This window comes from Sceloporus occidentalis, unplaced genomic scaffold (genome assembly GCF_023333645.1).
Source record: "Sceloporus occidentalis isolate IW3139 unplaced genomic scaffold, rSceOcc1.0.p SCAF_4, whole genome shotgun sequence".
Classification (NCBI taxonomy): Eukaryota; Metazoa; Chordata; class Lepidosauria; order Squamata; family Phrynosomatidae; genus Sceloporus; species Sceloporus occidentalis.
The window spans coordinates 142,158,109-142,170,553 of record NW_028316984.1 but is presented as its reverse complement, the minus strand read 5'-3'; the positions used below and the strand labels follow the sequence as shown (position 1 = coordinate 142,170,553).

The 12,445-nt window shown below is 42.5% G+C and overlaps 1 protein-coding gene across 2 annotated transcripts in view; it reads left to right on the top strand.

Moving 5' to 3' along the window:
- Positions 1–4,386, top strand: part of ZFYVE1 (zinc finger FYVE-type containing 1) — a 28,455-nt gene extending 24,069 nt beyond the window's left edge. For both annotated transcript variants that reach the window (XM_089521815.1, XM_089521813.1), the window contains exons 11-12: positions 314–427; positions 2,265–4,386. In XM_089521815.1, coding sequence (XP_089377941.1) covers positions 314–427; positions 2,265–2,497 — 347 coding nt within the window. In that variant the 3' untranslated portion in view covers positions 2,498–4,386. The remainder of the gene's footprint in view (positions 1–313; positions 428–2,264) is intronic.
- Positions 4,387–12,445: the final 8,059 nt, after the last annotated feature.

Sequence of the window (12,445 nt, the reverse complement as noted above, 5' to 3'; positions counted from 1 at the left end):
TGAAATACTTGAATAGTCACATTGCAAATGTCGCTCACAGGGTGGTGAGCCCTGAGCCCCTTTTAGGGTATCACCCCATATGTGCCATGTCTACTTGATGTCACTTGAAAGTCAAAACCAGACAAGAAAGATGAGCAGTCAGCTATCTGATTACCTTTTAAAGGATTCTGTCCACAAAGGCAGCCAGTAAGTTGGTTGTGCTGAAAAGGTGGAGAAATCTCTCATCCTTTAGAGAAGATCTAATTATGGGAGGATAACTGTGAATAGGGTGAAGATTTGTCTTTGCTCCTGAGCCCTAATATCTGTCTTGCAGATGTGCCTGAGGCTCCTACAGATGAAGAAGGAGGAACAGTGATAGCCAGGAAGGTTGGTGAAGCAGTACAGAATACTCTTGGGGCTGTTGTAACTGCCATTGACATCCCACTGGGTAAGTGTTGTTGGTATGATTTAGAAAATATTTAGTTGCTCGGTTAAAAGGTTATAGAGATGGTGGATTTTTAGAAGTAGCATTTGGGGAAATAAAAGAAAGCTAGTATTTTGGGAAGCATTTGGCATTTATTCATAGTTGCAGCTGGTGAATCATGTTCTCCTATCAGATGGAGGTTGTTTGTGCATAGCTGTGAGTGTGTGGGAACCATTTCCCCATTTTTTGTTCTCTGTAATGGCAGTGTGTATGTGAATATAGCAGCCATATGGGCAGGAATGCTTTTAGGAATCTTTTCCACCAAATATTTAATTCTGAGTGGGTGCCAGCTGGATGAGAATGACAATCCTATATTATCAAACCTATTTGTGATCAGACTTGTGATCTACACTGCTATTGCAGTACTGTGGGTTGCACAGTAGCAAAACTTGAAAATATTGTTTTTTTTTAGACAACAAAAGCCTGAGCTCAAAAAGTAACCTTCCCAAACTCTGGACAGCATCATTGGCAAGCAGTTCTCTTGCATGCATGCTGTTATGTGTAAAGAATAAATTCATTTATATGCTTTTCATTCAAGATAAGACAACAGCTTCTCAAATGTCTGGGTCCTCCCCTAAGGCATTTTATAGTGTTCCTGATAGTACTTACTCTACTCTTTATTCCATCATGAAGCAGATCAGAGAAACAAGAAGGTCAACCCACCTGCCCACACTGTGTTCTTCATGGTTTTTGAAAGAGAAAACCTATGGGCCCGAACAGACAGACCAAAATAAAGCTGCTTGGGGTCATTTTGGAGGTAAGCTGTTTAAATGACACACGCTTCTTAAGAGGCCAGAAGCTGCTCCAAAGCTGCGCTCTAGTCCTTAGGACTTGAGCGTGGCTTTGGCGTGGCTTCTGGCCTCTTAGGACACATGCAGCATTTAAACAGCATACTTTCAAAGTGAACCGAAGCAGCTTTATTTTGGCCTTGTCTGTTCGGCCCCGTATATAAGACCTGAAGGTTTTTTAGTTGACCTCTAGGAGAAAAGCTGGAGTCTATAACTTCTGTATTACCCTTATTTTGGAGTGGAGCAGAGGATATAGGTCTCCTTTGAGCTTGTGTGGAGATTTTATGGGGTCACTGGTGGGATGGAACAGTTGAAGACCCAGGCTGTTCAGGTGGCAGATGTGAAGGATTCCCACAAGTACAGCCATAGCTTACATAGGAAGGTACAGAGCCAGCATAAGACAACTTGCAATATTGTGTATCTTCTTATCCCTGGGACTTGTTTCCTTATTACAGGTTACATTCCAAGGCACAAGCAGGGAAAACAGAAAACCTGGACCTTAGAATAACATTTTGGTTAATCCTTTATTAACCAACTACAGGAGCAGTCAACTACCAAGAATCAGGAGGTGCTATTGGCCTTAAAGGCCACATCTCTGTTGCCAAATTTGCCAGAGCATTTAAAAAGTGCAAAAAGAAGGTGTGTGCTCTCCAGGTGCACAAGCAGAATCAGTAGAATTACAAGTAGAATCATGGTTTTTAAAGAGGTTTTGGGAAGTGCAATACCACTTGTAAACTAGGTGCACAAGAAGAGCACACACTATTTCAATGGAAAATGGGTGTGTAGTTTGTTGCTGCCATCACTCAACAAATTTAGTGGTGACAGCAGCAGTGATGAGTCTTGAGGGGGGTTGTGAAAATGGACATGGGGAGAATAAATTGGCCCAAAGGTTACACATTACTTAGCATAGTTCTGTAGATTGGCTGTAATCCTCTAAGGCTTTGTAGACTCTGCTTCATTTTGGTGGTATCACACAGAAAAGCATGGCAGTTTTTGTTTTTTGGACACTGCAGGTCTTGTGAAGGATGCGGCTAGACCTGCCTACTGGGTTCCCGACCATGAAATCTTACACTGCCACAACTGCCGGAAGGAATTCAACATCAAGCTGTCAAAGCACCACTGTCGTGCCTGTGGTCAGGGTTTCTGTGACGAATGTTCCCATGAGCGCAGAGCTGTCCCTTCCCGTGGCTGGGATCATCCTGTCAGAGTCTGCTTTAATTGCAATAAAAAGCCTGGTGATCTTTAACCTCATGGGCTTTTCTGGATCCTCCGTAACAGCTTAGCTTCTCAGGGTTAGACAAAAGAACAGAACAAAACAAAACAAAAATCACTGCTTTTAACTTTTTCTAGTCAGAGTGCATGCTCTTGGATCTCTGGGCTCTTTTTCAAGTGTGGATTTCAATAAGATTGCCGAATGACGAAGAGCCAAGACAAGGCCTGATTTCAAACCAATCCTAACAGTTGGGATGTGCAGAGAAGCTTGAGAAAGATGAGGAATCCATAATCTAGTGTATTATATACCAGTTAAAAGTATGTAATCTCTATATCTGTATAATATAGTATGCTAAGAATGCATCTAGTTGCTGATGAAGCATTGATGATTTACAGTTTAACATTAAAGCAAAGGTGTGTGGAACTGTTTTTGAAGTGAAATGGGTCAACCACACTGTATCATGAGTGCCTTGGAATTCCTTTGTGTGAAGCATTTGACTGCTTACAGCATCATAGGTTTGGAAAGGCTTCTATTCCAGAGTCTGCAGTTTGGGGAAAAACACATTGTTTGGGGTCCCTGATTTTGGATGGGGAATCCCAGGCCTCTGAGTCTGGCTGTTTGTAACACCATTCATATTTATTTCCCCCCAATTTGTTTTGTTCATTTGTAGGACAAAATCCAGAGGAAATAAGTTTTCCCAGGGCTGAAAACAGCCAGAGGAATTAATAAGAATGTCTTGTCTTTATTCAGCATTGCTCTGTATACGCCGTAATAAACTAGTGCTATTGTGGGAAAATATGCTAGTTTGGTTATCTTAGAATGACCCTGGGCTAAATACAGAAGTTTAATGAAAAACAAACAACAGGGAACAACAGCCAAAGGTGGTCTGCTAACAGCTATTTTAACTACACATTGATCTGATGAGGCCTTATGCCACTTGTCCACATTTCCATGCTTCATTTTTCTTTTGGTGGACTCTCATTTCTTCACACAAACCTTCAATAGTATGGATCAGGAAAGCTCTCATGCCATGTAGTGTAGTCATTGCTTAGCATCTTAGTATATAAATTGACTTAAGTTTAATTCTTAGAGGTGTCTGCGTGAACCACCCTTCAAGTACTCAAATAAAGTAAACTGGAAAATGCCAGTGTCCTCTTGAAAAGCATATGACACTGAGGCATTATTCTTTTTCAAATAGTCCTGCACTGAACCCCTTTGAAGCATAAATCAAACTACTAAAAGAAATTGTAGCATTGCACTTTTCTGTAGTTTTTGGCTTCCATGATAACAAGCAAGAGGCTGTCACAAGCTAAATTGGATTGAAGAATGAATCCTTTCCTCCTCTCAGCTCCTATGAGTATGGCACATTCCTTTGGCAAAGATTGGTCTTCACTCAAAACAGTTGGCGTTTGGCATGTTAATCTGGGCACTGTTGTTTCTTCCAACTATGAATTATATATCCTTGATATAAATTCCTCTTTTGAACTGTATTATTAAATTAAGTGCTGTAGAGGACTATCCCTCCTGAACAAGAGTGCTGATCTTCTGTGTACCTTCCTGATCATGCCTTGTCACTGGAAGTAAGAGACAGTTTCTGGCATGCATGCCAAAAGATGAACTGGATTATGTAATACTGAATTCCTGCTATCTGAATCCCATATGGGTTAGGATATATTTTGTAATTAGAAGCTGATAATTTTTTTCATGGGATAGATGTAGGGCAAAAGTCCTCTTGTAGAGATTTTTAAGCCTAGGTACTGCACTTTGAAGTGTTTTTATTTCTGACTCTGGTGGAAAATACAAATGGAATTGTTTGTAGTCCATGCCCTGTGTGTTGTCCCATGCATGTAGCTACTCTTGCCATGTTACTGCACATACAGAAACCTTCCCTAACATTCCTTGTATAAAATCTTCACATGTAAGCTTTGTTTCACTGATTTGTGTGTCTCTGTTTATGTTTTTAAACCAGCCGTGGGACTACCTCATTCTCTGAACACCAGATAAACATTTTCTATAGGTTCCCTATGTCAGATGTACATAGTTATTTATTTATTGCAATGCTGAGCATGGCATAAAGCCTGATAGCTGCAAAAGCACTAGCAATGAAAAGTCAGCTACTTTCTCACCTAGAATCACCTATTAATTGTATGGGGTTGGTTTCCACAGAAAGAAAAAAAGTGAATTAACAGTAACTCTAGAAATGAAAACTGATCAGTTTAGAATAAGCAGAAATAGCACTGTTTTACAGCAAGCAGGGAGGAGTTGGACCTGTAGTTCCTTTGATATTAGAGAGAGAGAGAGAGGTTTGCTTTCAAGTCATTTCTAACTTATGATGCCCCTAAGGCAAAGCTATCACAGGTTTTTTTTTGGCAAATTTCTTCAGAGGGGAGTTGCCATTGCCATCTTCTGAGGCTGAGACTGTGACTTGCCCATGGTCACCCAATGGGTTTTCATGGCCAACCAGGAATTCAAACCCTGCTCTTCAGAGCCATAATCCAATGCTCAAACCACTAGATCATGCTGGCATTCTACTGAATGCCATAATGGAAACTATCATGCTCAGGAGCAGCTTTATGGATGGGCCCCAATGTGTATGTTCAATGTTCAGTCAGTAGAAGGAATCCCATGCACAGTACGGCTGAGGTTGTGCAAAGTGGCAGCCCAGAGGAACAACACTGGCAGAGGTTTACTCTCTGCCCCATGGCTTTCTTGGCTATGAGTGCTGATCCTTTGTTTTCCAAAATAAATGGGCAACTTTTATTTAAATTCAGCATCATCATAGCATACAAATGTGCCAAATTTACATTTATGAGCATTAAAATATAGCAGCTATATATATTTAAAAAATCTTCAGCTACAAAAATGTAGGTGCTGGAGGGACAGGGTGGTGTGCCCTGCTGCACGTTTTCCTGCTTTCATCGTCTTGTTTGTTTAGGATATTAGTGATTTAATACAAAGGGTAGAGAGCTTTGCTTTTTTTTCTGAATTGGAAATGCTTCAGTTTGTTGGAGTCTTAATATGCTTATGGGTGATTGTCTGGCATTTTATTATTGCTGCTGCTTCACAGCCATTTTGGTTCTGGAGTTCTGAGTCCTGCAGCTACAGGGAGAGATGGCTGTGCCCTCAGAGATTTGTCTACTACACAAAGCAATTTGTGTGCTATTTTTCCCCACTAGAAAGAAGCCTAGCAATGATAACATTTGGAAGTAAATTTTAATTCTCACATGTCTCTGCCAGGCTTGGTAGTCTGGAACCTTTTGATATTATTGGTTACAATTAAATTCTGAAGTTCCCATTGTGTTTGCAGTCTGTGTTCAAGCTCTCCCCTTGCTCTGAGGTTTTTGCTTCTGTATATTTAAAATGACTAGCATGCTTTCACTAGGTTACCTTTGGGGCCGTGTTTTCAGGGGATACGATCAGTTGTCTGCAGAAGATTGCCTGCTTTTGCCTGCAGTGCAGAAAGGAAGCTGGAAGGGTCACTCTAATTTCTTGGGAGATTTTGCTCTATTTTTAGAAACATGACATCATTCTGTGGCGTCTCAAGATGGCTCTGTCAATTAAAGTGTGGGCAAAAGAGAAGAAGAAAAGATTAAGAAGTCATGCCATGATGTGTATCTCAGCCATTATACAAAATGGGTTTGATCTGCCACAAGCCTCTCACTGATGAAGTGCTTCTTCCATCTGCAGCTTTATGAACCAGTAAAAGCAACTCACGGTGGGAAATGGAGGAGGGGATCTGTGTCAGTGCCTCCCTCCTGCTGAAGTCTATTTTTTGTCTAAGGAGCTTAATGTGGCCTGGATGGTTATTGTCCCATTTTAATGCTCACAATTACTTTGTGAAATAGTTTATTCTGAGAGATGGTGACCTAGTAATTTTCATAGCTGAGTGGGGATTTGAAACTCAGTCCTAGTCCAACATTTGATGTTGCACCATGCTATCCCCAAAATACACTCTGAGGACTGCAGGAGCATCTGAAACAAGGAGGCAGTGCAGTGCAGAAGGAGGGGGGAATCAATTAAAATTGCCTCCCCTTTTTCCACTGGCAAGGACATTATGAGCAGGATGATTCTGTTGGTAGAAGAGGAAAAAGCAGATCAAACTAAACAACAACAAAAGTTATGTCAGCTGGGAAAGGACTTACATTATACTTTCACTGTATATAAATCAAGGAATCATGTTTTTATATCAATGGTTCTCCAACTTTAGTCCTCCAGTTATTTGGACATCAGCTCCAAGAAACCTCAGATAATTTGGCCAATGGCCAAAAATTCAGGAAGCTGAGGTCCAAGACATCTGGAAGACCAACGTTTGAATAAGTTTACTTTAAATGGTAAAGTCTGTAGTACCTTTCAACCTAGCTGTGCAGGGCCAATTAACTATTTTCTAGATGTCAGGATCTCCCATTCTATCGGGGCAAGGCAGAAATACTTTTTTCTTCTTGATTCAGTGCCTCAGATACAAACAAGAAGGGCCACATCTTCATCCATTTCTCAATAGAACACAATGTCAGCGTTGCCATTTCAGCAATATGGAAAAAAATCTTTGTATGGAAAGGTCAATCAAGGACGATCTGCCGTGGCCTTAACAGCATCCTTTCATCATGTTTCCCAAAAAAAAAAACAAAAAAACGGGACAACTGTATTTGAAGCCAGATGAATATTGCAAGCGGAATTTGAATAACTACCAAAGGAACAAATCCTAAAAAAAAAACCCAAACCCAGTGAGATCAGATTTAAGTCAGTTGCCTGCTCACAGACTAGATACCATTGGTTGCAGACACAGTTGTGACTTGCTATTATAAAGCAAACTTGGGGAAAGTGTTATGCTCCATTCCAAAATACCCTGATTTTCAGGAAATTACATAAATACGCTTAACACCAAATCACTCACAGTCTTGAAACAGCCTAATCCCACCCATCTCAAATCTGTTGTTCCTATTATACAACTGAAGACACATAATTCATGTTACACACTGAAATATTGAGTTAGTGCTTTGACCAGAACATAAGAAATGCAGATGAATGAACCTTGCAAAGTTTATCCCTTGTTTTCAACGTGGCAGTTTGGAAGCTGAAGAACAGTCTTAAATGCTACTTTCAAAAAGCTGGAGCATGCAGAAGAAAAAAATACACAATGAAACGAAGTCTGAAGTCATTGCCTTAACCCTCCAGATTAGGGAATCCTTCTTCCCTAATTGTCTTATTCTTAAAAACACCAAATAGAAGGCTTTCATAGGCTTAGTGCAAGCGTTTGGTTTTATGCTTCTCCAAACCCAAGATTCTCCTAAGCCCTAACTACAAGCTACTATTTCCCCATAAATTAATATTTGATGTGACAATTGTTTTGTCCTCAACTATGCTGGTTTTATGCTGATTGCGACAATATGGTTCCTACTGTTTGGACCCTATCTGATTCAGATGCAAGGGTTTTTTTCCATTTGTGTCAGTTTTGCATGCATTGTGTAATACAGTAATAGAGAGCATCTCCATTATCTATGTACCTTGAAAGCACAGTTCTTGCTCATATGAAACAGGGCTATAAAAGGATTCAGGAAATTTTGATCCATTTAATACGTGTGTTGGAATATTCAGACACAGAGGAATCAGATTTCTAGGAATTTATAGCCCGTGATAACAGTGGCTTCTCTGACACCAAAGAGCTGGGAACTGAGGCAGTGGGGGGCCCTACTCCCCAGCAAGAGGTGGAAGATGCTAAGGATATAATGAGGTCCTTTGAAGACGGCTGAAGAGAAAAGGAGAGACTGTGGCGCGTTACAGACCGCCCAAAACGGGCAGTATCGTGCCGCTGCCGATTGCTGCGTCCGGGTACCGCAGCAGCCAAACCGTGCGGTTCCCGGGCGCAGCAAGAAAGAAGCGCCAAAATGACACTTCTTCCTGCGCCCTGGAATGGCACCGCAAGGCGCGCACTCGCAGTGCTACTTCCAGCGTGCGACGTCCGGACACTGCATGTCCACGACGTCAAAATGGCGGCGCCTATCTGTATGCGGCACCGCCATTTTGACGTACTCATTATGTGCGAGGGACAAGGTTCATCAGGAAGTGCTGCCCCTCGCGTGTAACGACGGCGTCTCATTGGCCCGTCTGTAACACGCCTATGTTGATCCCAGCAGCTGTTAAATAGGAGGTGCTGACCCATTAAGCACCTGGTATCTTAAGACAGCTGCTTATAAACCTCCCAGGAACTCCCTGGCATCTTTGTTGCTTACAACCGTTCTGTCTTGGTGACTGACCTTACTATTCAGTGTGTTTTCTTGACCTTGGACTAGCTCTGGTTGACAGCTCTGATTTGCTCCTTACTGGCTTTGTTTATCAGGACTATTGACTTGCTGTAACCATTTTTGGACTGGCTGACAACCACTCTCTTATTTCCCTTCATCTTGCTGGATAACCTTGACTGATCTAAACTGGATTAACTACCCAGCAGCTCTTTCAATCCAGCCACCTGATTCCTGGATCACTTACTGACTGGAGCATAGGGCAATATGAGATTTAGGTGACTCGGTCATTTAAATTTGCATATCAATAGAAACAATATAAAATGAGCTGCACATGAGATGTGTGTTGTAGCAGGCATTGTCTTAGTGGCGGCATTTTGCTCACGTGCATAAAAGATGGGGGAATACCTCAAAAGATGGTGCTAGCCTATCTTCAGTTTTTAATAGTATTTGCATAATTTTTTAATGTGAAAAGTTGCACCCCAAATAATTGAAGACACCTTTTTAGCTATTAAATATGTTTCAAAAATTGATTAATACAATAGTACAGTTCTACACAGAAGTAAAATGTATCACTGGTTTCAATGGGTCTTCCTGCAAGATAACAGCACAAATAGCCCAAATTTTGTCATCCAAAACCCAGAAATTCATTTATTTTTAATAGAAGCATGACACATTTTTCAAAAAAGTTGTAAATGTCCATCTTAAGTGTTAAGATTGTCTATGTTGTGTTACCTAAATTGTAGGGAGTCCCAACAGGGCACTCACAAATTGTATTCAATGGGGAAATTAAGTTAGCTCAATAGTTTAGTAGTGATTGGGCCTGGATAACTTCTTGCTGGGAGCTTGGTCTTTGTATAATGGTTCTAAACCCAGAGAACTCTAGAGGTAATTTCCAGATTAATGTTGTTTATTTAAAAGGGGGAGTTCTCTCTCTCAATCTCTCTCTCACACACACACGTATTAGCAAAGCAAAGGTAGTAGATAATATGTTGTTGCATGGTTGCTAAGAGGCAATACTCTACGAATCTTGAAGCATAGCTCCAGTTTCAGGACAGCCGAACTGTAAGTGGCCCAGTAGCATCTTGCCAGTCTGTAACTACTCATCTGCAAGGGGTCCAGAGGAGGTTTTTTCAAAATTGGTTTTACTATAGCCTGTTTTAAGGCGGATGGAAATGTCCCCTCTCGGAGAGAAGTATTAATTATAGTGAGTAATGAAGATTTTATTACTTCTCCTCCCTGAACTGTCAACCCCGAAGGGCAAGGGTCAAGAGGGCAAGTCGTCCTCTTTACACAACCAAGGAAGGAAACTCCCTTTGTCTGCTTTATGCAAGTGATCTCTCCATCCAGCTCACTACCACCTTTCCATAGTCTAGGGGATTATGCTGATTCTGATCTTGAGAGATCCCATTATGACTGTGTGTCTTAGGCTTCTCCCATGCTGAGCTATCTGAATCAGCCTGATATAGTTGGTTTCCTGTGTTGGGGAGCCCAGTTTGGGTTATTTGCCTAAGACATCTCTTTTTAATATAGACTTGATATCAAAGGTCACAGAGCAGTGACTGTGAGCTGGATATTGGGCTACAATTGGAAGTTCTCTTTTCAACAACAACATCGGGGACTGCCTGAAGGAAGAGGCCCCTCCCTCCTCAACTGTCATCTTGGCCTCAGAGGGAGCGATCAGGCAGACCCAGCAACATCGGGGACAGCCTGAAGGAAGAGGCCCCTCCCTCCTCAACTGTCATCTTGGCCTCAGAGGGAGCGATCAGGCAGACCCAGCAACATCGGGGACAGCCTGAAGGAAGAGGCCCCTCCCTCCTCAACTGTCATCTCGGCCTCAGAGGGAGCGATCAGGCAGACCCAGCAACATCGGGGACTGCCTGAAGGAAGAGGCCCCTCCCTCCTCAACTGTCATCTCGGCCTCAGAGGGAGCGATCAGGCAGACCCAGCAACATCAAGGACTGCCTGAAGGAAGAGGCCCCTCCCTCCTCAACTGTCATCTCGGCCTCAGAGGGAGCGATCAGGCAGACCCAGCAACATCGGGGACTGCCTGAAGGAAGAGGCCCCTCCCTCCTCAACTGTCATCTCGGCCTCAGAGGGAGCGATCAGGCAGACCCAGCAACATCAAGGACTGCCTGAAGGAAGAGGCCCCTCCCTCATCAACTGTCATCTCGGCCTCAGAGGGAGCGATCAGGCAGACCCAGCAACATCAGGGACTGCCTGAAGGAAGAGGCCCCTCTCTCCTCAACTGTCATCTCGGCCTCAGAGGGAGCGATCAGGCAGACCCAGCAACATCAGGGACTGCCTGAAGGAAGAGGCCCCTCCCTCCTCAACTGTCATCTTGGCCTCAGAGGGAGCGATCAGGCAGACCCAGCAACATCAGGGACTGCCTGAAGGAAGAGGCCCCTCCCTCCTCAACTGTCATCTCGGCCTCAGAGGGAGCGATCAGGCAGACCCAGCAACATCAGGGACTGCCTGAAGGAAGAGGCCCCTCCCTCCTTAACTGTCACCTTGGCCTCAGAGGGAGCGATCAGGCAGACCCAGCAACATCAGGGACTGCCTGAAGGATGAGACTTCTCCCCCTTTAACTGTCACCTTGTATTTTGTATTGTATTACAATTTTTACTGTACACCGCTATGATCATTGCGGAATAGCGGTCTATAAATAAAACATTATTTATTATTAACAGATCCATTATCTACCTTATACATATTCTAAATTTTACCTAGTGCCAAATACCAACAAATACCAAAATAGAACTTAGATGTTTACATCTAAGTTTTTAAATCTTAAAACCTTAGTGACCTTGTTGGCTAGGGGTTCAGAAAATATATATTTTTTAAAATGCCAGATTAGATTGTCTTTATCCTCATCTGCTACTTCAAACTCAACAGAATCCCCCATCTTTTTACATTCCCCATGTTAACTGGATGAAAAAGTGAAATTTTAAAAAAGCCAAGCCCTGTCTGAGGAAGCAGTAAGGGCCCTTTCACACTACACAGTTACAGAGCTACAATTCCACTTTTAACAGCCATGGCAGCATCCTATGGAATCCTGGACCAAAGAGCTGTACTGTTGCCCCTCCTTTTTCGTGAGGATTCATTCCGGACCCTCGCACGAAAATGGAGTTTCACATATATTCAAGCCTCATTGGTTTTAATATAGGGTGGGGGTGCGCACCCCATTCTCCCTCCATTTGTCCCTTGCGCATAAGTGAGGGACGCGAGTCTGAAGAGTATGGAGGGAGGACCATAGTTCCTCACCAAACTATAAATCCCAGTATCCCACAGGACATTGCCATGGCAGATAAAGTTAAATTATGGTTTGTGTGTAGTGTGAAAGGGCCCTCACTAACCTAGGAAAGTCAATGGATTCAAGTCTCTAACATAGGGAAGACACTCTCATGGTTGTCCATCCTGACCACCTTGTACACAGATGGCAGTCCTGGCAGTCATTTCTGCCTTATTTGTACAAACCAGAATTGCATCCAAAACCCACAAAACAGTGATATATTTATTGGGCCAAGCAAAATGCACAAAATATACTTAGAAGTAACATGAGAGAACAAGGAATAGGGTACTACTCCATGAAAAAAGAGCAGTTCAACGTGTTGCACCAGTTTTTGTTTAAAATTAACAGTATGTAGATATGAAATTAGATAAGCATTGCATAAGTGAACAAAAACATTGTAAATCTTCTACACTTGAAAGCTTTCCCCAAATTGAATCCAGAGGTTCCCCCCAC